Below are 24,221 nucleotides of genomic sequence, written 5' to 3' on the forward strand. Positions count from 1 at the left end.
CATACTTTTATTCTTTCAAGCTGTTACTGTAGGCTCTGCAAAATCAGTGAGGCTGAAATTTGCCAAGATTTATGGTTGAGCATGGAAGTAGTGCTGTACTTTCAGATTAAAACAGCGAGCAGTGGTAAATCAATACATGCACATCTGCAGACCTGCCATGAGCTGGGCTTATAAATACATATTAATATTCATCTGGGTTAATTTATCATCCTTCCAAATCATTGTCCTGAGTAGTGATCATTTCTCAGTATAAAGAAAAGGATAAAAAAATCACTAGACTGTAGAAACAACATTTCAACTTTGTAATTTAAACCTTTTTGTTACTTTCTTGCTATGCTTGCAAATGAATTATTATTAAAAAAACCAACTTGTATCTTTTGTGCCCATGTAAAAAAGACATGCTTTCATGTCTTTATGTTCTTTCTGGGAGCCACAGAAACTATGATAATTTATGTGCAAATAATATTGTTTCAAGCTTTCAGTTGGGTGAAAAATGCAGATTTTTTTTCAGTACATAATTTGTGTCCATTCTGTAGCACTAGGGTAAGAAAACAAACACAGACCATTTGCTCTCTTAAAATAACATGGTTTTGTTCTTCCATCTTGTAACAGTAGGAAACTGTAACCTCTTCCCATATTCTGGAATAGCCTTGTCAGTAGTTGCACATCAGATTGCTGCAGAAAATGTAGATGATCCTGTGTTTTAAGTAAGAGTGATGGCAGTACTAAAAAGCAAATTAGCCAAAAATTCCAAGTATCTTTTAAGTGAATTTTTTTTTTTTTCTTTTTGTAAAGTCAGGGTTCTCCAGAACTGCTGGACTGGATGCTGGACAGTAGAGATTAGGAAGTGCAGCCTGCTTTGTGAGGCAGACGCTGAGAAGCACACGCCTTGATTTTTGTGATGTTGTAGCATTTACTGGCAGCTTCTTGTTTGAATCATCTTAATGCATGTTAGTTGATTTATGATAATTCTGAGATTTATTGTTTGACTATCTGAATAACTGCAAACTATTTTCATGCAAAGGATCCTCAGTTCTGTGTCTTATGGTGAAACTTTCTGTAATGCTTTCAGTGGAAGAACACTTCACGCATATTACAATATTCTATATTAGAAGCAGAATAGTGGCAAATTAGTTTCTAAACCATTCTATCTGATTTGCACACATCGCGGCATATTTAAAAATTTTTCTCTAAGGAACAATGTCACATAATTTATAAGGAAAACCAGAGTGGTCTTTCACTCTCATTGGTTAACAAGCTCAATAGATCTTTGGCAGGAAACAGCACTTTTAATGTCAATCAGCAATTGTGTCCCTGCAAACAGATGTTTGAAAACTGTAACTCTGCATAGTTTACACATTTAAAAATACTTCATATGTGTGTTTTTAAATGAGTAAAGAGAAAAATCTTCGAAAAGTTTAGGCAAAAATTAGTTAGGAAAAATCACTTTAGTTTTGCTGTGCTATTGATTTCATAAACTGTGAAGATTATGATAAACAATTTCCTTTTCTGAAAGAATAGACATTTGTTTTAATGCTTTACTTTGATTTTTATTTTCTTTTTCTTCCATTTAGGAGTAAGCAAGCTGTGATTACTTAGACAATACTTGCACTTCAAAGTGTGTCAAAGAGGCAAATCTGTTTTTATTTCTGATAAGTTATTTATCCTGCTTAACCTATAAACTGTAAAGTAACAAGGCTACTGAACTGACGGATAGCCTAGCAGATGGTTCAGAGATTATGCAAAATCACCTCAGCTTGTCAGAAGTCAGGTTGGGTTACTGCAGGGGCAGAGGCAGCAAGAAGGACAGAACAGGATCATTTTTCACAATTTGTTGCTTGAAATTGCATTTTTCTTCGCAGCATGTGACATCCTGTGTCTACAGTTAAAATAGCTATGCAATCAACAAATTTAGGACCAGCATGTTTGTATTCTGGCTTTTATAAGAGTCATTAGGTTGATGAGAATCTTTAGGAGTCTGTGAAATATGAAAGCTGATCTCCAGTGCAGAGCAAGAGGTCAACTCTGCCACTTTAGCTGCTATTGGCCTCTCCTTTTTCAGCGTCTGGAGCTGTTGTCTCTCCCTACCATAACACTGAGCAGCGTTCTCTTGTTAGCCTATGGAAGATTAAATGGAAATTAGGTGCCATATGTTTAGTAGTAAAAATCATGTTGCAGCTGAGCAAGGATAGGCCAAAACTGAGGGCTTTGACAAAAATCTCTCCCTGAAGAGAGGGTGATTATTTATCATAGCTCTGCCAAGTATCTGAATTCACATCCTCAGTGGAGCAGCTGAGGCCTCAGATACTGATAAACTTGTCAGAGCCTAGAACAGAAGTTGCAGGTTCATCCTTCAGAATTTGCCTTTTTCTTTCTTTCAAAGTAAAAAAAAAAAAAAAAAAAAAAAAAGAGCCCCCAAAACCATAATGTAAAGATTTCTATACTTACATTTTTAAATCTCTTTTTAAATTGACTGTGTTTTTCTCAGAGTAGCATCAGCAGAATTCTTCTTGATGCCTGACAGGGCATAATATGAGAGCTTTCCCCTCCAACTCCAAAAGCTTTTTGCTGGGAGTGGGTGTGCATATGTGTGTGTGCATACTTAACGGATTATTTTTAATTCCCCCCCCCGACTGTGTCATCATAGTACTGGAGTATAACTTTTTAAAGTACCCCTTTTTCACTTATTGCAATATATTTAACCTTATAAAGTAAAAGTAAATTAACGTGCCCTTACATATTTGTTGATTTAAAATTGACAGAGAACACACCTTCAAGCAGCTGTTGAAAGTCTGTTCATTAAGACACTAAAAAGCCACATTGGGAAAGCTGCTTTAGTGTCAGCTGTAATATTTCTGAAATGTTTAAAATGCCCAGGACGATGTGCAGTGGGTCTTCTTGCTTAAAGATGTTGTGCAGTGGTTCTTGCTTTTAAAATAATCAATTTGTTGTGCAACAAGGATCATATTAATTGAAAAACCTTTGGAAGATGTGATAAAAATAGTTGTAGGATTTTTAACGGGACTCTTTCCTGTTGAATTCCAGTCAGCTTCTAAGGAATGGATAGAGGTTATTCACATCTCTACAAAGCAAGAGCAGAAGGAAGCAAACATTTCCTGATTCTAAAAACATATCTTCTCTGTCCCCGCAGCTTATCTTTGTCTGAACCAGGAAATAACTACTCTTGGGAAAAACAAATTGGGTAGCTGAAAAATAATAATTTCCAAAATCTTTTTGTGTGTCACTGTCTATTAAGATTTTGAATTCCTGATTATTTTTAGTTCTAAGAAGCATTTACATTTGTGTAGAGCCTGTACACTACAAGCCAAATACCTGTTCATAAAATACTGCTTTTTTCTGTTGAAATTAACATTGTCCAAGAAACTCACAAGGCATTTGTTCACACTTTACTAAATTGTGTATGTCCTTTGTGCAAAGCATCTGGTCCTGTGAGGACAGACAACGGTAGGAGATGGGAAAATATCTGGGCTTGCATCTGGTTTTGCTGCTTTTGATTACTTCTCAGGGAAATCTGGAATTGTAACCTAGTGAGACTGAAGAACAGATTATTTGTACCAAAATAAAAGTAGTTTGCACTCTGGAGGTGTTGGTAGTTGCATTGGTAATGATGATGACATACACTGATTCTTATTAAAAACAGAAATTAAATTAAAAAGAAGAGTTAAACGCAGACATCTTGTGAAGAAAGCTTTGCTGATCTTAAGGAAGAGTTTAGAGCAGTATATAAGAATATTGATTTGTCAGTAAAGGCAAAGTTCCTAGGAGCCTAGGGTGTTTTGGCTTTTTTATTTGGGGGATCTTTTTCTTGGTGTTTTTTTAGTACCCAGTTCTCAAAAGTAGTCTTTACATTAACAGACAAAATGTAATTTTTGCAATTTTGTAAAGACAAAACTGTAGTTGGCTTTTATAATAGTAAATTCTAATTTATTTGGAGGTATTATTTATCTCCCAAATAAAGTAATAATAAACGGGAATGAGAACTATTTGGATATTTGGGTATTTTGGAAATACCATCTTTTTTCTGAAGTACAGAGAGTCAAAGGGACAGTTATTAAGAAAGGAAGGAACTAGCTTCATGTCCAAACCACATGATCATTTAACACCATATCCTCAAAAGAACACTTTAATTTAGGCACTCAAGCATATGTTTTCCATATAGTGAAAAATATGGTCTAATGTGGGAAACGGGGCACATCTGGTGGCATTGGTGAACCCAGTGGTTGAATATCTGGAACTAGGAAAGAAGACTACTAAACCAAATAAATTAGCCAAATCTAACAATTTTGAGACAGAACTAATACTAGAATAAAGCTAGAATATCCATGCACATCAACTTGGAAAGTAAAAATATGAAAGTATAACTGCATTTTTTTGTGTAATGTTTTATTACGTATTTAAAATGATTGGTCCAGCTTTTGGTGGTAGATGCTTATTATGTTCTGGTAGAAAACCTTTAGGTGCATGATGGCCTTGAAACAACTAAGTATTCCTAAGAGTTTCTCAAAGAACAGTGTGTCTTCCAACAACAGAAAACAAAACACGGACAAAATGTTCTCAGCAATGTTTCCTTCTGAGCAATGGCATAGATGTGGTGAAGAAGAATTTAAAAATGGAAACCATATGGTTTGATTCTTTTCTTAAAACTCAGTCTTCTGCTGGATTGAATAAATTTCTTTATCAAGTTTTTGTGAGAAACATTTACCCATAACTAAAGAGTGGGATCAGAGTTGTCTATCACAAAGGCTTGCAGTGTTGTGTTGACAACCATTTTCCAAAATTCCCCCTACTGAAAAATTGAAAATTTGATACATAGAGAAACAAAAACTCCCTTTGTTTGTCTAAGCTTAAAAGCGACCAAGAGCTTAAGATTCAGTACACCACTTTCCCAAAAGGCAGCAGAGAGGCAGAGGTATGGGAGCCAGATAAAACTTTTTATGCTTGGGTTTTGGATCCAGGAGAAAAGATTGATGGGGCTGATCGAGTTCCCTTGGCTGTGCTGTTGGCTTAGAAATGCCCTGATCGTGGCAAGACCAGTGAGGAACAGGGGCGAGCTGTACCAAGTCAGCTCTTGCTGACAACTCCCTTGGCTCTTTTTCTCAGACCCAGGGAATTTTCTTTGCTCCTCCTGCGCCAGGTGTTACAGAGGAACTGGGAACTCCAGCAGAGATTAGGCCTTCCCATGGGCTGTTTGGGTTTTTCCTTGTCATGTCTCAACTGAGATGAATGTAACGGCTTCCACCCACTCTACAAGCAGGATACATGGTGGTGTGAGTCTGGCTAGTAAGACAATCAGTTGCATATAAATGTTTTGAGTCACAGTGTTCCATACAGAATACTCTGTGTTTGGGGAGGTGAGTATCTTAAAATTTGCATGTGACTGATTTGCCGAAGTCCATTTTTGTTGTGTGCATTGATTTGAGGTCGTACTGAAAGACAACATGATTTCATTTCAAACAAGAATTTGCTGCATTTAGAGTACATGCAAGGTACCCACTGACCATGCTGTGTGGTGAATAAGGCCATCTTGAATAAGAAATATTTTTTTGGTTTTTGCTGTTGTCTCTTATATTTTTGATTTACAGACTAAGCAGGCCCACCTGCTTTTTCTTTTTAGCATTACAATTAATGTATAGGAATTGCTTATGAAGCATTTGCTTTATGCATTTTCATCTAGTTACTTGCCCTAGTCAAAATTACAATTTATTTTGATGTGGGTGTGTTCAGCAGCTGCATTTTATTTTAGGATTAATTGATCTGCTCTCCTATGTGACACTCCTTGCCAGATTTGCCTTTTTGTTGTGCTCTCTCCAGTCTTTGAGTCACCTGGTGAGAATATTGGCCCTCTGTCAGAATATTTTGTCTTCAGCCAGGTTCTCTTTCCTTTCACAATTCTACCTTAAAGTTAATTCATGTACTTGGAGCGACTTACAAGTTATGAAATCTGTGTCTGGTTTTACCACACAATTCTGGATCTTAAAATTAAGAGCATTCCATGAAGGGCAGTGATAAGATTCTAAGATGTAAAAATTAATGTATAACAAACACAGAAAATATGCAGCATTCCTGTACATCAGAGGAGTTTTGACGGCACTACAGTAACACAAACTGTAACAGCAGGCTCTCTAGGAATGTTCTTTTAAAGCTGGACTGGACTTAGGCAAAGGGAGATCACTGTTCATCTTCAACAGAAAGTTCTGGACAGTTCAGGATGGAGGACCTAAGCAGCATTTAAAAGCAAGGGCTTTCCATGGTAGCACAGATCCTTCTGGCATATTTTTGTCCGAGTCAACATCTTGTGGTAGAGAAATCTTTCACAGCAAAAGCTGGAGGACAGGTTGAGAGTACTGCAACGGGAGCACTGTAAGCATGGTGGTATGAGGTATATTACATTATGTTGTGGACACAGATTTGAACAATTCATTCCAGACAAACCTTATCAAGCCTCTCACTGCCTGTTCTTACTGTACCTCCCCTAATGCACACACAGATAAGTTCTTTCAACACTCAAAACAGCGCTTGGGACAGAGACTTCAAACTACTTCATTCCCCATTCTTTGTCATGCTCACGATGGCGTCTTTTCATGCTCACATTTCCACATATGTTCATCATACTGCCAGATGTACAAAGGGAGAAAAATAAATAGTGGTTCAGGTTGATTCATGTACTTGGTTTTCTAAAGACCCTTTTCTTTCAGCATTGTGGAGGTTGCCAAAATTAGGCTTCAGAGAGGTTTTAAATACCAAACGTATCCCTAGCTATTTGCAGTGAATCTGTCAGGATGATTGTTTGCACTGTTTTTGACCATGTTGCTGAACAATATGATTTAAAAAAATTATGTGGTGGTGCTTCACTTCAAGTCTTCCACTTCAAAAACATGTATAGTGCAGTGTTTGACATTCTTATCACCTGGCAGTAGATTTTGGGGCAGCATGAGCCAGGTGAGGGTTATTTTTTAATTTCTGTGCTGTGAGGATTTAATGAGCAGTAGTAAACATTATCCTGTTAAGCAGCTGTGCTGCATTTCTTCCTGGCTTGGCATTGAACATGTTTCTTCTTTATCTTCTGTCCAGCCAGACATTTGTATTGGTGTTCTGTACCTCTTGTACACTGGGTCACAGGCAGTTGCTGAGCACACCCCTGTTAATCCCATACCCAGTGCACCCTGGCAATTATTTACCTGCCTCTTACCCAAGTTCTCTCTTTCTCAATGTGTGAGTTGATATTGGTACAAGTGTTGTATAAAAAAGAGACACAAAGCTGAAACATCTTTCCATCTCCAAACATAATTCAGACTGAAGAATGTGTTAAAAGCACTCAAAAGAAAAAAAACAAAACTGAACTCTCTATTGCTGTTGAACATGAGTTTCATGTTATTTTGGGGAGAAAAATAACTCACTTAATAAGGAATACCCAGTTTCTTGTCACCAGCCAGATTTGCAGTTATTTCTAAAGACTAGTACTTAATTTAAAGGAAAGCATGTTTTAAAAAACTGTTTCAGCTGAAAGGGAATGAGCAAACATCAACTGCTGTGGAAGTGATTCTGCCAGCCATGGAACAGTGCTTCACTGTAGATACAAAATCTCACCAAGCATGCTGTGGAACAGGAGAGAACCCTCAGCAAGTGCCTTAGACAACTAGATGTGTATAGGCTTTGAGGGGAGTTAGGATCTTCAGCAAGACCTAACATCATAGACATCTTTGGAATACAAATTTTCTCTTGCTTGCTATAATCCTTTCTGTAATCCTTTCTGCAATACATACCAGTTTGTGTCATGACTGGTGTGTTTTATAGCCCATTGATTTCTGCAGGGTCTTGACTGCAGTTGCACCCAATAAAGGACCAGTTGAAGACAGGAGCTTGTGTTCAAAGCAGAGTACAACGACTGTAGAATTCAAGGGGAAGAAAAGTTTTCACAATGGTCATCATTTGAAGGAAGCACTTGGGAGAAACTGCAAAGAGTAATTCCCCTGGTATCAGATCACATGCTGGGAACAAGGAGGGGGTGCATCCTGCTGGCCAGGCTCAGGGTGGGTAAACTGCTTTTCTGTGCCTCATGGCATGAGTGGAGAACAGCTCATACATGGGAGGGAAAACCTAGGAGAAATCCTGGCGATAGCTGCTATTGTTATACAGGTTCCCAGTTTGTTCCTAGACTCACACTGCTGAAATTTCTTGGCAGCCTTCCATAGTGGCTGGTTCTTTGCAGAAGCTGTGCTATCTAGGACAGTGCAATAAATCGCTAAGCCATCTTTGCACAGTGGAAGGTAGTCCACAAAGTTTCTGTAAAGAACAGCTGTGCAGAGACCTGTTCATGGGCTGCTGAGCATCAGCAGCGTGGGCTGGAGCAGTCCAAGGCAGCCCCCAGCCCACTGACCAGGTCATTGTGCTCACAGGAATACCCAGGGCTGGGGCTCTTCACCACCACCACTTTCTGCACTTCCAAGAACTGACACAGTAGCAGAGACAAGATCATCCTCCAGGGATTTTTTCCCCACAAAAGGCTATGTAGCTGTTCACTTCAGGAAGCTTTAGGGAGCCTGATAGGATATGGAGGATGCTGAATGTTGAATGTCATACTGATTTCCAAGCGCCCTGAGCAGTTTACCTCTCTCATTTATAGCATGTGCTTTTACTCTGCACTCAGAAAAATTCTGGAGAAAACATGAGTAGTTTTGATTTAGGGAGTATAAAACTTTCTAAATGGAATGACGTATTTGGAAAATAAGTGGTACAAATAATGAAGTACCTGCTCCAACTATTATGCACAATTTCTATTGCTTTATTACAGCTTCTAAAATGGTAAATTCAGGTATGCACTGATTTTCGTTGATGCTTGTATGTTTTTAGGCTATAGAGGGATAGTTCTATTTTATATCAGTGTAGATGCTCACAATTTCAGATAAAAGAAGGAATCACCCACCTCATGGCTTGTGTCCCAGGTTTACTCCCTTGCAATTACTTGAAACCATCCAATAACTATTGCATAAACAGCAGGATCTTGAAACTGGTCACAAAGACTGCTAGGTGAAAGGTGTATTTCAATGCTCTTTGTGGGGAAAGTACTTCATAAATAGGCTTTGCCTTTGAATAACTATGACTTTACAAGTGAACAATGAATTGAATACTCTTAACAAACAAAGCTCAATTTATTAGGCTTCTAATATACTCTGAAGAATTTTTAAGACTAATACAGCTACTGGAGAAATGGAGTTAGTTGTCTTTTGACATAGTATGTTTTGAAATTATACTCACACTATTGAAGTTCTGTTTAGCAGGTAAAATGACAAAAATTCATTTTTCCCCAAATTCCCCTTTCATGTACCGATAACACTTCTCATAATTCTGGGTTCTTGTACAATGACAGAGAGCCTCTTAGCACACAGTGCATAGGTATACCTTTTAGTGTAATAAGTTACATTACATTCTCAAGTCAAAGCAAACTCCTTTTGCATCATTTTTCTCTTTCATGCTCAGGGCACCCTAACAAGTGTCACTGACAAGCAAACAGGAGGATGTGGGAAGGAGCTTGGGAAACCTGTGCTCTGTATGCAGGCCAAGAGAAGTGCTGTTTTTAAATTGAAACTGGGATTTTTATTTGGAGGGAAATTGCAAACCGGAACAATTCTACTCTAGAAATGATCAAAATACCTAATTCTGATAAACTTGTCAGAGTGCTTGCGAAACAGTCATTGTTCTTATAGCTGAGATTGCTGTAAGTTTTCCAAGCTTAGTTGCCGAGATCTCTGTGTGCTCACCTTTGGGCTGCATAGCAAATTGGGCTTACCAGGTGCTGAGAAACTGGCAATAAGAAAAAGAAAATGGAAACTTTCCTGAGGGATGTTTTTATTTTAGTTGAAATTGCTTATATTTACAGAAATGTACAGATGTTTTTGCCAACTTTGCTGAACAGCTTTCGTTAGTCTTCTACTTGTCATATTCTAGAACAGAATAATATTAAATCAGGTGTAATATTTTTGTGTTTGTCAGTTGGGGTTTTGCTGGGCATTTTTTTTCTCTTTCTATACTGTGCTAGCCAGCAAACCTACCACTGACAAGGCAACTGGTCTGCTCTAACTGGTCTATGTACTGAGAGTCCCAGCTTATATCTATAACATGGTGTCTTATAAATACCAGGATTTTAAATGCCTGGAATTCTTTTCTATAAAGCACTCTTTTCTGGCTTATTCTGTGGTGCCACTGAGAATATAGAACAAGATCGTGCTTGAAATTGTTGATGTTTTTTGTCAGTTCCATCTATGTAGGAGTTTGCATTCCATAATTATAGTCTACTTAAATTGTTTCATTTTGCACAGAGTAAAGGATACTAGGTGATAAAATAAAGTGATTTGTGTGTTTATTATAATAGGATGTTCTTTTCTCATTATCCTTACACATGTATACTACATTTTAGGTATGGGAAAATTGTATCCACGAAGGCTATTTTGGACAAGACTACAAACAAATGCAAAGGTATGTATATTTTCCTTTATACTGTGTTCCCCTGAAAGTAGCAACTGATTCTATGAAGTGCATTAATGTTGTATTTTAAGCTCATTTTACCTTTGTTGGTTTGGTTTGGGGTTTTTTTCTCCATTCTTGCTCCTAAATGAGTTTTATTCTTGCTGGTGGTTGGTGCATTCAATGCATTTGCCTCCAGTGGAGCTGGCAGACAGCCGGTGTCGGCGGCGCAGCCAAGGCGGAGTGAAGCTGACATGCACACTGCTGGCTGGCAGCTCGCCTCTATTTTAAAAACAAAAATGGAGTTAAAAGCAGCTTTTCCCCTTTTGCCTGGAGAAACTAGAGAAGCTTGCAGATGACCATTCAACTATACTAAGCATCTTAAAAAATTATACATTGTGGAAATAAGCTCCATTGATTAGTGTTGCTTGAAGCAGCACTTAATTACATGTTCCAGTACTCTAATTGTGTTTTGTTATGTTCTATTGAATGTATTGGGAGCAAAGAGAGGGTTCATTTTCAATGAAGTAATTGCAGCTGGAAAAAAAAAATTAGAACTCCTCTAGACAAGCTGAATGTATCAGTTCATGGGTTTTCATCGCTCACTGCAATTGCAGTGATTCAGATCCCAGCCTGTTTGTGGTGGGAGAAGGAAGGTGTGGTAGCAGACACTGAAATACCAGGATTCAGACTTTAATTTTTTACAATTAGGAGGATAATTTCTGAGCAAAGTGAAATATTAAGTCAGCTGATTGAGCAGTGTTAATACGCATAATGCACATGAATGAGCAGAAAGCTGATAGACAGAGGGAGGAGAGTCCATCATTAATTAAGACAAAGCTTTTGTGCAGAACTTGGAACCAGTGCAAGGACATAGCTTCTCAACTCCCCATCTTAAGCAAATTGAAGAAGCACTGACAGTTCAGAAACTGAAATTTCTAGAAAATTTTTTCCTAGCTTGTATGCAGATGTCATTGTGACTAGGAAAGAGGAGGTGCCCTTTGCAATTATTTTAATTAGTTAATGCATATGATTGCAGTTAACGGATTTATTCTGTCCATTTTGTCAGTTCCTGAAGTGTTCAGTAGGCCTTTCAGAGATACAGAAATTCTCACATTAATTCTTTAAGAGATTTAAGATGATTTTTTCAATAGAGAATTTAAATCTCTCTGATGATATGTGGTAGCTAACAGCCTGTTGTGACAGTACACTCCAAGGTAAGGCTCCAGGGAGGCTCACTGTGTGTTGCTGAAATTGCAATGGGAATACAAGTAGGCAGAATGTAAATATCTAACTGGAATTTAACCAAAAGATTGACAGCATCTTTGGCTTTTGCCAAAAAATACACTATGGGGTTTAAACTGACTGGAACAGTGAGCAATTGAGTTTCTCTATCATCTGGAAGGTGGCAAAGCCAGCTTTGATGGCGTGCTTGGTGTCAGTATGTAACTTTATCTGTATTACACCCTGCAGTGTGTTGGTGATAACCCAGGCTGCCAGGGGTGTGGAGAGCCAGTTTGGGGTATGGGAAGTTAGTCTTGCATTGGCAGCACAAAACTTGATATGAACTAATTCACTTTGTTTCATGTCAGGATTTAACAATCCACACCACCGCGTGTTACACAAAACAATATGCTGCTTTCTTCAGCTTCTTGGCAGCATAAATAAGCTTGCAGTGATGTACAAGGATGCTTGAGTTGTTTTTCCCAAGTTAAGAGCTTTAAAACTTGTCCTTTTCTAAAATTAGACAGCCTTTTCTCAGTATACATATATTGTAAGAGAATTGTAATATATTTTGAAGAAATGTTTCCATTTTCTACTCCTCCAGAGATTATTTCATTGTTGGTTTTTTTGTTTCCTTTCTTTTACACCAACTTTAACTCTGGAAGGGGATTTTATTGATACTTGGGCAGCTCACTGGTGGAAAAGAGGGGGATTGAAAAATGCGTAATGAGGTTTGTAATAACATCTAGTGGAAGTAGCTCCCAAACTCTGACTGCCTCTTGGTGAGCCTTGAGCCTCCAATTCCCAGGCTGGATTAAAAATCCCAGCCTGTAAGGCCAGTGTCTGTTAAGGCCAAGGTATATTGGAATTTGGGCATCCTGGAATCCCTTAGTTACGTGTTCTTGTTCAGAATAAGAAAAGAGCTTATTGCAAATATATGGAATTTGTTTCAATTGATGTTGAGCATATTTTAATATTTCAAGATTGCATTATATGGCATAGAAAATGCTTTCTGGCCAGTTTTTCACATTCTTTCAATAACCATTTGGTTTCACTGAAGATGGGTATTCACTCACTTTTAAATTTAACTGTCTTTTATGTATACACAGTGAGATAAGTAATTTACCAAAAATTGGGTAGATGAGTGGCTTTTAAACTAAATTCCTTTTCTAAAAAAATTTGAATAAACGAAAAGTAACTTACAGACTTACTTGTCACTCATTCAAACTGCAATAAGAATTTACTTCAGGAAAATTTATAGGTGATACTTTATTTGGTGATCTCTGAAATAATCTGGTGTTAGAAATTACATACCAGATAACAGAAAGCAAAGCACTGCTTGTTAGCAATGTGGCCAAAATTCTCATAATGAGTGGGCATGGAAATGGATTTGTTCCACTAGTTCAAGATTCAAGAACTTTGCTAGGTTTTTCTTTTTTTGGGGGGGAGGGGGACACTGCATGAAGACATGGAGTTCAAATTGTCCCTGTTGAACAACAAGAAAATTGTATTAAATAACCATGCCAGTAGCACGACTGTTGGCTGTGAAGTGTTTGTTTGTAAGCTGGTTGCTGCCTTGCTAACAAAATGATGTTTTCTCTTTCAGGTTATGGTTTTGTTGACTTTGACAGCCCAGCAGCTGCTCAGAAGGCAGTTTCTGCTTTAAAGGCCAGTGGAGTCCAAGCGCAGATGGCAAAGGTGAGTTAGAATAACCAGCTAATTCTTGCAATGGGTTGTGAAATGAGCAAGCTTGTACAGTGGCACAACAAGGGCAGTGTGGAGTTTCCAGCTGCAGGGCCCTTTACAGAGAGCACAATCCTCAAGCCATGTAATTATTAAGGTAACAAAATGGAGATTTTTTTCTGCCACATCCCAAATAAGCTCAACTAAATAAATAAAGAAGCATGAAATTGTAAAGTCTTCAAACTGATCTTATTGCATTTATCAATTTATTCATAATAGTCTTTTCCATTGGCTTCATCAAACAAAAATTTAGCAATGGTTTGTAAAAACTACAGTGGGCTTAATGAATTGGTTTACAGCACAAAGATATGAAAGGTTTAATAGATTGTCTGTTACTGAGGTTAGAAGTCTTAAGATTTAGTAATTAAATTTTAAGTATATCATGGCAAAATTTAACCTTTGAACTTTATTTTTCAGCCCTTCTGGTATATTATCTGCTAATATAAATAAAATTTGAATCTGAGCATTCATGATAGATACTTTGAAATTCTTAGCCAGCTTTTGGCTGACCTACTTTTGCATCAAGGCAAACCCAGCAATTATTAAAAAAATGCAGAATGAAAGCTATCTTATTTTTCTCTAATTTTTAATGAACCTTGCCTCTGAACCAGCTTATTAGCCAGATGTGGTCTTCAGAGTATCTTCAGTGCTCTTTTATGAAGTTAGGGATATTATACTTTAGTAATGATACTGTCATGCATTCTTGTTGGGTCAGATGGCCTGGTTCCAAAAGAGAGCCATAAACACCTCCACAAATTTGTTAACTAAAAAAAGTATTACCACTATAATCTGTTGATAGAATACTGGTACCTCTTAAAGCAAATTTGTTTTCAGTTAGAAAATTATATACTAATTTAAAAAACTTAAAATCTAGCAATCTCAGAGGCTTTTTTATTAAAATAGTCTGCTAAAAATCTAGCAAATCTTTTATAGTTATCCACTAGGTACAGATTTTTTTCAGATGAGATATTTTCCACAGCTTCTCAGCTAAAGAGAACAGTTAAGCTAACAATATAAATGTCTTTGGATGGATTCCAGGGCAACAAAATGGAAACCATATGTTTCATACTTAATGCGTGTTTCATTACAGCCATGACACAAACATACATGCTTACTGGAAAACACTTGGGTTTTTTCCCTTTTACAAGGTTTTATATATGCTTAATAAAGGCCATTTATTAAATCTTTAGGTTTTAGGTGATCACTTTAAAATATACCCCAGATTTTTGAAAGTTCTGTCTGCCATCTTATGAATATGATCTCTGGGTAGGAGGGGGAAAAAGAGATTTTGAAGTAATGTAAATTCATTTTCTTAATGAACTTTGATGTCTGATTTAATTGTTTTCTTGAGTAGATGGAGAAGCTCTAATAATTAACTAGTAACAAAATGAATAGTTTCTTAATGTCTTTTATAGTATATATTTCTGACTTATTTCCTCTGACAGTTGCAAGATTGGTAATATTTCTTTTTGTTAGCATTAATGAAATAATGTGCACCAAAATATCCCAAAGGTTTGGCTATTTTTCTGACCCTGTGTCAAGCTTGATGACCTGTGGGAAACCTGTAACTATGAGGTTTGCATTGCAGTGAAACTTGTTCTGCTTCTTAACACAGAGAGAGTGTTTGAATTATTAACAAGACCAACCCCAAAACCAGCCCAGTGAACAGTACCACAACAAACAGCCACTAGTGACTATGAGTTTGAGTGCTTTGATTTTTGTCTGTTTTGAGCCATTGGATTTTTTTTCCCCTGGGCAATGCTGCTCTCGTTTTGTCTGAAAAATCCTATCTCTACTTAGATGCTCCAGTCTGGAAATGGCCAGACGCAGTTGCTTTGGCAAGATTAGCAAATCACACCCTTCACAGGCATGACACTATAAAAGTTTGTGTTTGTGTGTTTAGTATTTTATCCTTTTGTGTGTGACCACCTATGCCGTGGGTGGTGGTCCTGCAGTGACACTTCTTCAGGCTCAAGCCTGAGTGTCAGAGAAGGATTTGAGGAGTTTCCTGCCTGTCTGGGCAATCAATTTCCTTACTGACCACCACAGCTGCTGCAGTTTCAGAGAGGAAATCCATGCCTGTTGGGGTGATTTATCCATGGGAAGGTGTTGTAATTACTCTGTGCCCAGGGTGTGGGGAGCAGCACAGCTCCTCAGTGCTCTCACCCTCCCCCCAGACATGGTCTCTGACCCACAGCAGCTGAACAGGGAGGAAAATGTTCTTGCTGGAGCCATGTTCTGACTCTGGCTGCCATAAAGTCCTTTTTGCAGTGTCCTGCTGTAGCTCTAGGTCAGTGAGATAAAAACTACTCACGTCAGCAAGTTCATCTGCAAACCCTGCTTTAGTGGAAGTGGTTCTGATTTTTATATATTAAAATTCTTTCTGTTTTGTAGAGGTAACTTCAAATTACAGTTATATTATTTTAAAAAAGATTAAGTAGTAAATTACATTAGTAGTAGTAGTAGTAGTGGTGGTATTTTCCTATCCATGGGGTAAAATCATGCTGTATTTGGCAGTCTGCTTTCCAGTTGATCTGAGTTGAGAAAACAATCCCACTTGCCATGTTTTGCTACTGCTGAGCAGAGTGGGAAGGCCCAGGGCCCAAGATACATCTTCAGGCCAAATCCTGCCCAATCTGTTCTGGGGGTCACTGTTGGTGAAGTGGCCACCACTCAGGAGATGCCACAATAATGGAACCCTCTCTCAGTCCATTGCTCATGAAATAACATGTCTTCAGCTATTCTGCTTTTTCTGAGATCTGAATTGGGAACCCTGGCCTAAGACAAAGCAGCCTGGGAAGAGTTTTGCTTTCTGCTGGTGACCAGTGTCTTCTGGTCACTGCTTAAACAAATGTTTCCAATGTTTCCTTTTGACCAGAAAATGTGGGCTAAGACCTCATGTAAGATGATAATTGCATAGCCAGGGGATGGGAGTAGTTTTTGGATGGAAATTTAAAATGGGTTTAACAAGGTCTTGTCCCTCTCCTCTCTTCCACTGAGTATTGCCAGTGGTAAGTCCATCTTTTTCAGGGTATGTAAGTGGCTGTGGAAGGGGATCAGATGATGTGAGCTCTGCTGTAGCCAGTTTGTTTCAGGATCCACCAGTACAAACCAGTAGATTCTCTTACTCCACAGATCAAATACATGTCTTGCAAAAGTAGTGTTATTTCTAAACTAGTTAGTAACTTCTGCATGTCCAATTTTTATTCTGATTCCTTTTAATCTATCAAAATTTCTTAATTTATGTTCTTGCTCCTAGAGAAGTGATTATAAACCAAGAATTATAAGTTCAAAAGCTGTGATTTTGTAGAACTGAGCAGTCTTAGGTAAGATTAGTAGTAGTATTGAAAAGCTCTGACAATTTTGTTTGTTAGAAAAGTTGTGGTTTCTGTCAGTGATTCTTCTGAGAACCCTCTTCTCTTCCCAGCACCCCACAAGTAAAAGTGAGATAACTCTAGGTTTCTAATTATTCAGAGTGGGCAGAAAGGGACTTTGTGTATAGGAAGATAGCACACAGAAAATCAACTATATATTTGTATTTTGAACGGAGATTTAACATACTGAGACTGTGTAAGGATGTTTTAGAAATGGTGAGCTATAAATGCTATGGAGATATCAGACACCTAAATTTTCATAGGCTTTTGATTTTGAGGTTAACATAAAGCATCCAAGGCACTGTTCAGACCAAGTTCTTTTTCAATAAATGGTGTTAACGGAATTCAACTGTAGCTACTGAAGCAACTGTTTCAAATGGAAAGTTGACCAATTTTACTTTCCAAATGAAAACTAATGTATAAACATAAAAGGTAAAAAAGAGCTACTAAGTAAGAATGGTTAATAAAATTCACAGTTCTTCTCATCTTTCTGTCTAGCAAACTTAAGACAGGAAGAGAATCATTGTGTTTGCAGCCCAGATAAAGTCAGCAAGAGAATATCTAAATTATACTGACAGCAATGTAGAGCTGTACAAGCCAGCTAGAACAGCAGTGTGGCTCTGCCAGCTCAGACTTCTCTGAGTGTTAACTCCTTCCTGGCCTGGCAGAGGCATTTGTACAACCAGATTGTCCATCTCCTGGTAGGTTGACAGATTTCTGAGATAATAGTGAAAGGCTTATATCTACATAAGGAATGACCACTTTTTGCAAAAAGCTTACAATCTATTTTAGGCATCACAAGAAGTATTAATGGACATTCTCACAATAGAACTTCAACCATGTGTTTAAAATCAGTGTAGTCTTTAAAGTTGTTTAGGCCATCCAAGTCCAACACAGCTATGATGGACTCAATGACCCCTATTCCCTACATTTTGTTGTTGAAGACCTTGTCTTCTCCTGTCTCTTCAATTCTCTCTCTCCTCGTGAGATTTGTAGTTTTATATGTACACCTTCACTATAAGATAGTCAAGATAATTTATTACTTAAATGGTTGATATTCATTATTTTCCAGTTTGTGTTTTCCTGTTTTTTTTCTTTATGGAAGGATAAAGTTACCTTTAGAAAACTTATAACACTTACAATCGAAGCCATGAAAGTAGTCCACAGACATGTAAGATTTCCGTGGTCAGTAAGCCTTGTTAATTTGAGCCAAGGAATGCTGTTCTATGTACTAATGTGCATTTTTGTGGGAAGACTCACTGTTTATCCATTCCAAGATTTCCCCAGAGTTGCACATTTTTAGGACTTAGGACTTCAGATTCATAATGTTACAATTTCCTCCTCCTTAAAGTCTTCGCTTCCGCTGACACAATGAAGTGTGGTCCTGATTATTTGTATTAGCTCTCACATTAATTTATCACTAAGTACTTTCAAATATTTTAAGCTTGTGCAAAAAATTAGGACCATTGTAACAATTGTTTCTTATTTGAATTGCGTCAGAATAATAGTGTGCTGACAATGTAAAGGATGTTCTCCCATCATGTACTGGCTTCCACCGTTCTTAAGACACAATTTGTGTTTTCTGGAGTGGTCTACAGGCCCTCAAAGCATCAGATCAATTTCTAAAACTTGTTATGTGTGGGTGGGTTTTAGCTTATGATGAATATGAGCCCATTGTCTGAGTTCATGTTGATCCTCTGGAGTACAGAGATGACCTGAATTTGCAATCTTAATGTTTTTCACTCAGTGGTTGCTAAGGCAGAATTGTGATGTACACTCCATGTGCAGGTAGTTTTATCTTTCTTTCCTAAGCTCTCATACCTTAAGCTTGCTCTAGGTGTCTTCTTTTCCCAAATGTATTTGGAAAAGATGAATTGTCACATCATATAAAGTGTGAACTTTGGGAGGGAAAAGCTGCTTAGCTGCTTGTCCTCATCTCTGTAGCAGAAATCAAGGCTTTTCCACAGCTAATAAGCAAAATGTATTAAAGACAGCTCTTCCTTTATGTTGCTGATGAAGAGCATGGTTTTAAATGAGAAAAAATGAGAAACAGCTAACTTTTTTGAGGTTCAGTAATGTATTGCTTATAGTACTTGTCTTCACTGTGACAACCTTCTGGAGAATTAAATCAGTTTTCATTCCTACAGAGCAAAGTAAGAAAAATAGTTTAGGTTACCATGGTAGCTAGAGCACTTAATCTAACTGGAGAAGGTAGGTACGTTGCAATTTTTTTTATTCTGCATCTGGGCTTCTGAATGCCAAAGAACAGATGACAGGCAAAATGAAGCTAACTCAAGTAGATTTCTACAGCAGTTTTTAGCAACTGTCTTGATAAGTTTTCTTTTTATCTAGTTTGAACTACTTTTTGTAGGTAATAGTATTAAATCTTACTGTAACAGATTCTAAATAAATATAATAAAATTTTCTCATTATAATTGTAAAAGTTCTTAAAAGTCATTATGAAGTAAACTGAAGGTAAGCCAAATTTTGCTTACCTGGGAGCCACATGACTATCACTTCAGGAATTGCAAGTGCTCTAAATAGACAATTAACAAACACTTGCCTTGAGTAAAGAGCTTCAGCCCACGAAAATCTTATCTCAGTTGCTAAGTTGTACTGTGGCTTGTTCTGGCACCTTCTTTTGAGCTATGGTGGGCTCATTCAGGGCTCCCAAGGGGCACCTTCCTGCCCTTGTAGCAAAGGGAAAGCAAAATCACTGAGAAATAAAAAAGGAATGTATTCATGAAGTGATAGATTGATCACAAAGCTTATTGCAGTTAAATTCTTCTTAATACAGATATGCCTGTAAAAATAAATTTGAATGTTTAGTGTATTAATCATATGCAATTCTGGAGAACAAGTGAAGATTATGGTAGTGATTTTTCCCTGAATTGTGTTGTTAACAGTCTGTGGTCAGACAGCATTAAAACTGTGGCTAAAACAGACATATTTCAGTGAGACACCGGCCAATTGTAAATTTTGAAGTAGTATCTATATGAAGGCAGGCAAGCATTTAATCCCTTCCCTGTCAGGCAGAGGATCTTCCTTGCTGTGAGCAGTGCCTAGTCACATGTTTCTGAATGGCTATCTGTTCCCTCTGACCTTACACACAGCAACAGAAAACAGATGTCCTTGCCTTTTGCCAAGTTTCTTGCTTGCAATTTAGGAACAATTCCACACGCACAGGGAGGTTTTTGTTAATTTCTTTCAGATGATGTAGAGCACTTCACATTATGTAGGAATCCTGATCACCTCTTTCTGCAGAAATAAATATTAACAGTTGATCATTCCTGTCATTTTTGTCAGAAATGCTGTATCTTATGATCTTTGGGAGCTCTTTGGGGAAAATCAGCATGTTTCTCTGCAAGAGCTCTGCTCTCCATCTTTATATTGTTACATTCTGGTAGAGAAGTTCAGGAGACACATCTGAAGGTGTTTGGAGAGAAAAGATTGATAGAAACTTGATGACTTGCATTGCTAAAAACAAGACTTGCTAGTTTTCTCAGTAATATGGATACTTACAGAAGCCCAGAAATTCCCTGATGTTGCCCATAATCTGAAAATGCTGAGCAATTTCAGCATCTTTCAGGATCTGCTGAAGGTTCTGTTAACTAAGGAAACCCCTGCATGAAATATGAAGACAATCAAATTAAGCAGTTTTCCTAAATTGTATAGAATTTAAAAAAATATTATATTCAGTAGATTACATGTTAATGGAGGCTTGCTGCCCAAAATTAGGGAACTTCTCACTGATTTTAGTAAATATTTTTATCATTTCCATAAAATAATGCAAATAATTTCAAGAGATTTAAGATATATAAGGGGAAAGTGGCTTATATGATTTCATGGATTTTAAGCAGAGGAACACCTACCTTTAAATCCTAAGAATTATTACAATGTATAGGCAAGGTCTGAGCTGATTTATGTTGGAAGGTATTTTTGCTGGTTTTGCTTTTTTTTTTTTTCTTAATTCCAGAAGAGGAATTAAAAACTCATGTGTCAAAGGAATTATTTTTGTCTTCTGAGACTGAATAGTAATAGCACTGTGAATTAAGCAATGGTGAGACAGGTTTTGGTAAGGGAAAAATTCACAGAACTTCAAGTATTAAACCTCTGCTTGCCAGAGAGAGAGAGAGAGAGGGATGACTTAAATAGTTTGTCTTTCTCCTAACTTCCTGAGTTTTAGCTGTTAACCTGTAACCATTTTCCATGACAAAATAATGTATAAAGGCAAACATCTGTTTGTGCAGTGCCTTCTGTGTAAGATAGCACAGAGATGGAAGGAGAATCCTAGTTGTGGCTGCTATTTGGAAATCAGCTAGGAAACCCAAGGGGAAGGAGCTAACTTGCTGCTTACAGTCTCCCAAAATGTACTCAGATATCTGTTTCAAGGTTTAATAGCCTTCTGGACATGACAGGAGCTGCATGGTGAAATAAGTTATTCAAAGGAAGAGAATTGTTTTGCACAATAATTGGTGTAAATCTTCCATTGTCAAACTGTATAAAATTCCAAATACACTCTAGAAAAAGTTCTGTCTTGCTTTGCATCTATGCCAACAGTAGTAGGGGTTGCAAATGAGTGTTGTAAATGAGCCCTTTTGTGAATCAGTGGCTGTTTCTTTCTTTTCTTGAAAAGTGAAGAAGTGGATTAAATTAATCTGTCCTGACCTAGTTGGACTTGGTGATCTTCATGGGTCCCTTCCAACTTGAGCTATTCTGTGGCCCTGTGATTTATCCTTATAGCTGAACTGCAGGGTGGTCATGGGTTTGCACCTGCAGTGCAGATAACTCCTCAATGCACTGTGGAATGTGTTTGTTGGCATTTCAACTATTTTGCTAAAAGAATTACAGATGGAAGAAATTTCAAGTTGTATTCCAGGATTTCAGTGAGACATCCTCATCTGTTGGCAGCTTCTTTGCTTTTTGTTTCCCTCCTTTGCCTTCCATCTTTACCAGTTCTAGCTATGGACATGTGTAGAAGTGTCTTCAAACTCCCCTTTGTCTGCTGTGGTCTGGGTGTTCCATCAAAGAATCAAACCAGAAGTAACTGAATCCCTGGGGGTATTCAGGCTGAACTAGACTGATGTGGAGATAGGGTCAGCAAAACAGAAGTCATTTCCAGTCAACCATTCAGCATGTCCCTGACCAAACCCCAACAATTAATAATGCAAAATACAGATTGTTTCATGGGCCACAAGTAAAATTTTTCCATCACAAAATGCTTTCTGTTCAGAGAAAACAATTTCCTTAGAACAATTTCCTCAGATGCACTTCTTTTTTCTCTTTTTTCCCCAAGAGCTTTGTAATGTGGGGTAGTGGTGAAGTTGCTAATATTCCTCCAAAGTGCAGCATTGCCTTCCCTAGCAGTATGTCACATGGTTTTGTGGCAGGAGGTTTTCTCTGGTAGGTGGGTAAGCACAAGCATCCAATGCCCAGCGTGTGCAGTGAATGGCAGCAGGTCCTTGTGCCCCTTTTGGCAGGAAAAGTTCATGGTCCCATGCCAGGATATAGTGCCAGGATAATGAGGGTGTCTGGTAAGCCCTGGGCTGCCACAGGAGCCTGAGAGAAGGGGAGTGTGCTCTACCCACTTACCTTGTGCTCTACCCACTTACCTGAACGGGTTCTCTGAGTTTCTGCCTTGACTGAATTTATTTCTCTGCTGGGTGACTCTCTCTGGGTGAATGTAATGTTTTATTTGGTTGGTTGGCTGGTTTTTGTTCTTTTGTTTTTTGCACGTAAATTACACTGTTACTACTGTGAACAAAATAGGGCCTTTTTTATCTTTTCAAATGAATAAAAACATTAGGAAATTAAATAAAAATAAGCAAAGAGTCTGACTTTCCTGCTGATATACTGTTATTGATTATTTAGAGAAGTTTTAGCATATTTGCCTACAATATATTTTGCAGTCTGTAATAAAAAGTAAATATTCAAAACTTTTCCTTTCAAATACTATTTGGAATTTCAGAAAATCTTTCTATGGCTACAAGTGCAATTTTGTAATGCCAATGCTTGAAACCTCCTTTAAAGCTTTTGCTGATATAACTGATTAAAGAAGGAAGTTAAGCCTACATATCTCAAGGTGCAAAACAAAATTGCCTAATACTATCTAAGTAACAAACCAGTTCTAACACTGTGAAAGCTGTTCTTCATCTCACATTCCTGCCTGAGGAAATTTGAGCTGAATGTCAAGATGTAACTACTGTAATTATGCCCAGCAATTAATATTAATGTCAGCTGTGGCCTCACAGTGAATCCATTTTCTTGTCTTCTCCTTCTGTTAATTTTTCTAATATGAAAAAGAATTCAGATACCCTATGATAAGATAATTTGAACCCTAAACTTGTCTGTGTACTGTATAGATTCAGTATTATTTTGGAAGGGGATGTCTCTACTAGGTAACAAAAGAAAAATCATACAGGGTAATCAAATGCCATTTGTAATGGACTATAAAGGGGCCAATGAGGGCAACACTTGGGAGCTGGAAAAGGTTGTTTTGTAAAGTATGTGGGATTTTGGTGTGGCTAGGAATTACAGTCATACAGTGGCAGAGGCATGCACTAAAATGGAAGAACATTTCCCTCTTATAGGTCTTCTATTCCAATTTCTTTAAAAATGTTTTTGGAAAACTTCAAAACATTTACTCTTTTGAACTGAATGTGAGACTTGGGGTAAAAATGCAAATAAGTAAAGGTTTTTCAGCCTAGAATTTGCTTTCCCATTTTTAATTTTCACTAGTTTTGGAACAGGATAATTTCTTTCTGTGCCTAAAAGGTGTGACCTCCCTGCAAGCCCAAACACTTCTTTTTCTTTTTTTTTCTTTCTTTCTTTTTTTCTTTTTTTTTTCTTTTTTTTTTCCCTCCTGGGAAAAACTAACTCAAACTGAGAGGTGATATCTAAGATTGCAAGTTATAAAATTATGCAATATCCTACTAAAAGTACTGAGATAATATTTATATAAGGGAGTCTTAATGACAAATTGATCCTGTTCTGCATGAGAGAATATCACCATCCATGCAGTATAATCACTTTAAGAAATGCTTTAATGGCAGGAGGCAAGTGTTGTGTTTTTGTATGGTTTTGTTTTTGTTGTCTGGTTTGATTCAAACTTCCCTGCAAACCAGTCAGCCCTCTTGTACAGAAGGAAAATACATTGTGGACTGTGCCATCAAATATGTTGGGACCAATAAATATCTTGGGACAATGTGCAGAAAGTGATGCACAGAGAGTTCACCTGCAAATGTTTATGAGCTTCTTTACTGTGCAGTGCTTGTGCAATGTGATCCAGGATGACCAGACATGGTCCTCTCCAACCTTACCCATTCTGTGATTCTATGAAAACTGTATATGTATATCAATAAAATTGATTTCAGATCATATCACTGCTCATGCTCAGAA

At 37.6% G+C, this 24,221-nt stretch overlaps 1 protein-coding gene across 4 annotated transcripts in view; it reads left to right on the forward strand.

Annotated features, from left to right (window-relative positions):
* The window catches only part of RBMS1 (RNA binding motif single stranded interacting protein 1), a 143,096-nt gene that overhangs the window by 92,012 nt on the left and 26,863 nt on the right, over nt 1–24,221 (forward strand). For all 4 annotated transcript variants that reach the window (XM_054277934.1, XM_054277937.1, XM_054277936.1 and 1 more), the window contains exons 3-4: nt 10,436–10,494; nt 13,313–13,404. In XM_054277934.1, the coding sequence (XP_054133909.1) occupies nt 10,436–10,494; nt 13,313–13,404 (151 nt within the window). The remainder of the gene's footprint in view (nt 1–10,435; nt 10,495–13,312; nt 13,405–24,221) is intronic.

The sequence above is a fragment of the Melozone crissalis genome, unplaced genomic scaffold, assembly GCF_028551555.1.
Source record: "Melozone crissalis strain CALT ecotype California unplaced genomic scaffold, PUWL_Pcris_2 ptg000023l_1, whole genome shotgun sequence".
Classification (NCBI taxonomy): Eukaryota; Metazoa; Chordata; class Aves; order Passeriformes; family Passerellidae; genus Melozone; species Melozone crissalis.